The sequence below is a fragment of the Buceros rhinoceros genome, unplaced genomic scaffold (genome assembly GCF_000710305.1).
Source record: "Buceros rhinoceros silvestris isolate BGI_N320 unplaced genomic scaffold, ASM71030v1 scaffold13, whole genome shotgun sequence".
Lineage (NCBI taxonomy): Eukaryota > Metazoa > Chordata > Aves > Bucerotiformes > Bucerotidae > Buceros > Buceros rhinoceros.
Window position 1 is genome coordinate 14931 of NW_010401560.1, and position 3048 is coordinate 17978.

The following is a 3048-nucleotide window of genomic DNA, read 5'->3' on the forward strand; positions in this document are numbered from 1 at the left end:
GCCAAGGAGAGGAGTCCAAGTTTGGTTTAACCAGCTTTTAAAGAAATGGGAGTGACCCTCAGAATAATAGTTGGTAACTACTGAACCCTCTTCCTCAGCTACTCAGCTAAACCATAAGCTCTCCTTTCTTGTACTATGGTACAGGTGATGTGGGCCTTCCACAAGCATATCTTCCTCTGTCATTGCGAGCTGTTCAAACAAGGGCTACTGTGATGAAGCAGTTAGAACAGCCAGTTAGCACACACTGAAATCATCAGTGGCCAGTGGAGGGTGGGTGGTAACAGCTGCAGGAAAGAGCAACTGGAAGAACAGATACCAGAATTTTATATGAGACTTCCTAGGAATTTTCTAATGTTTTAATCTGTTTAAACTTCCTATTAATTTTGATCATAGAATTTACCTTCTTCAAAAGCACACACCCCTTGTTTCTAAGTGCAGCAGCTTAACACTGTATTTGTTCACTTACTTAGGTTGTGTATGTGTCTGACTTCTTCAAAGTGAGAGGATGTACATTTCAACCAAAAGAAGATTCCCATACAACCCTACATGAGACTCCAACAAATGGAAATCATTTCGGCAGCAATCACCAGCCATGAAGAGTGACCCCCCCACACACACCTGTCTTGCTCTCTGAAAGGAAAAAAATTCACAAGTCTAACTCTGTAATATAAGTAAATGCCTTTAAGAGACTGCTGCTGCTCCTGGATGCTCACTTCACCTGTATATAAATTAACACCAACCACAGTTACTGTATATCTAAACTTTAAATTTCTGTTGGTTCAAGCTCTTGCTTAAAACAAAAAAGCGATTCAAATTGTAAATTTTTATTGAAAACATGTAACAGTTATATTACCTACGCTGCTGTTTGTACATGCCTCGTTGAAACAACTGTGGTTTAAATACACACCATTAAAGGAAATAATGACTTGAGATGGAAGTAGCTTGTGAAGCTGATGAACTTGTTCCATAATGTGAATCTAGTACTGTTGTTAGAAGGTACCTTCTGTTACAGGTAAAGGCTGGCGGCGAACACAATATCTCTCTTGATTTTTGTAATCCCTATTAAAAAGAAAAACCATATTAAAATCCAGCTGTCATAACTGCCACAATAACTATTTTAAGGACAGTTGCAGGCATGTAATACTTTGCAGTAGAGAAAGTGTTACAAGCCTTAAATGAAAGTCACTGTACATCCATCTGCGGTCACAAACTTGGCTAAACTGTCAGTATGCCTTAAAACACTACCCCTTCAAGTTAAAACTTCGTAGTATTTGTTATCTGAAAAGAGAGCAATGATGCTACTTACCATGAAGTCAATACCAGAAACTCCTATTACCAAATCATCTTCACCCACACCACCCCCTGCCTTTCATATGCTTTCTAGAATTGTTTCTTATCCCATCAAAGTGAAATACATACCCTCTGCAAACTTATTTTCCAACTCTGTGTTTCCAATGGCTTTTGCAGCCTGACACATCTGCCGAAGCAATTCTTCTAGTCTTCTCATACAACGAATTATGCTACCTGTATAAAAAGAACCACATCATGTCACTGAATAATTCAGTTGCTTGAGCCCACTTTGAACCAAAGCAATAGTCCCTTCTGGAACCTGTTCAATTTGTCTAGAAGCCAAGGGTGAGAACAGCCCATGTCTTAAGCTTAGTTTCTGTTTAACAGTAAATTTCTCCATCAGGCATTTCCTTAAAGCATCTCCAGATGCTTGTCCTCTTATTTTCTTCTGCTGCCTTATCTCCCAATACCTAGTCAGAAGGCTTTCTGGGCTGCTTAGTAGGGTAATTTTCTGTCACTCACTTGTTAAGACTTCCCTCAAAAAATGTACAGGTTTGCAGGATTTACAAGTTTGCGGCTTCAAGAGCCACCAGTCATAGGCTTTGGGGTGGGGGTGTTGTTTATATTTTTATTTTTGTAATAGACCTTAGTTCTTTAGTTGGTAGAGCCAGTGAGACAGTAAGTGGTCTACCTTACAACTCCTGTACCACTCACAGAGGCTGTGAACCACTCTACCACTTGCTTAGAATAACGTGTACAAGCTCATTTTTTTGACATAACTAACTCCTCAAATGGAACCCCATACCCACTGCATTGTGTCACACTTTCGCCTCCTCTTTTAACTCACTTCTCAGCTCAGCCCAAGTTACAGTAACAAGCATCACAAAATGACCCTAATACTTAGGCTCTTCTGGCAGCACACAAATGGTTCACTGTTTGGTCATTTCCCCCTGCATCATGTCTCACCTACAGACAAAATTATTGGTTGCAAAATAACTGTCATAGGATAAATATGGGATGAGTGGACTGAGAGCAGCCCTGTGGAGAAGGACTTGTGGGACCTGGTGGATGAAAGGCTCGCCATGAGCTGGCCAATGTACTTTTGCAGCCCAGAAAGCCAAGTGTTATCTTGGGCCCCATCAAGAGAAGCAGGGCCAGCAGATCAAGGGAGGTTATTCTGCCCCTTTACTCCATGCGGGTGGGACCCCACCTGGAGTCCAGCTTGGGGGTCTCTAGCATAAAGGAAGCCCACAGAGATATCAGAGGGCTGGAGCACATGCCCTATGAGGATAGGGTGAGGCAGTTGGGGTTTTTCAGTCTGGAGAAGAGGAGGCTCCAGGGAGGCCTCAGCAGCCTTCCAGTACTTAAAGGGGGCTAGAGGAGAGACAGGGACAAACTTTAGCAGGGCCTGTTACACCAGGACAAGGTATGGTGGTTTTAAACTAAGAGAGGAGATTTAGACTAGGGAGAAATTTTTTATGAGTGGTGGAACACTGCACAAGTGCCCAGGGAGGTGGTAGATGCCCCATCCCTGGAAACATTCTGAAGCTGTCCCTGCTTATTGCAGGACTGGACTGGATGACCTTACTATGGTTCAATGAAACACTAGCTCTAGACAAGGCATAATATCGGGAGAAACACTGTCCCTATGAAAAGAACATTCTATAAAGCTGTTGGGAAAGTGAGAAGTGAAGTAAAACAACACTTCTAAAACATATCACTATGGCAGCGGTAGGCCACGTCAGTTGCTGCAGCAGG

At 42.4% G+C, this 3048-nt stretch overlaps 1 protein-coding gene across 1 annotated transcript in view; it reads right to left on the reverse strand.

Annotated features, from left to right (window-relative positions):
• Nucleotides 1-821: 821 nt before the first annotated feature.
• SKIV2L2 (superkiller viralicidic activity 2-like 2 (S. cerevisiae)) overlaps nt 822-3048 on the reverse strand; it is a gene marked incomplete at its 5' end in the record, with an annotated part of 45762 nt that continues 43535 nt past the window's right edge. Inside the window, 2 exons of the mRNA XM_010132293.1 lie at nt 822-1059; nt 1420-1524. Coding sequence (XP_010130595.1) covers nt 1007-1059; nt 1420-1524 — 158 coding nt within the window. The remainder of the gene's footprint in view (nt 1060-1419; nt 1525-3048) is intronic.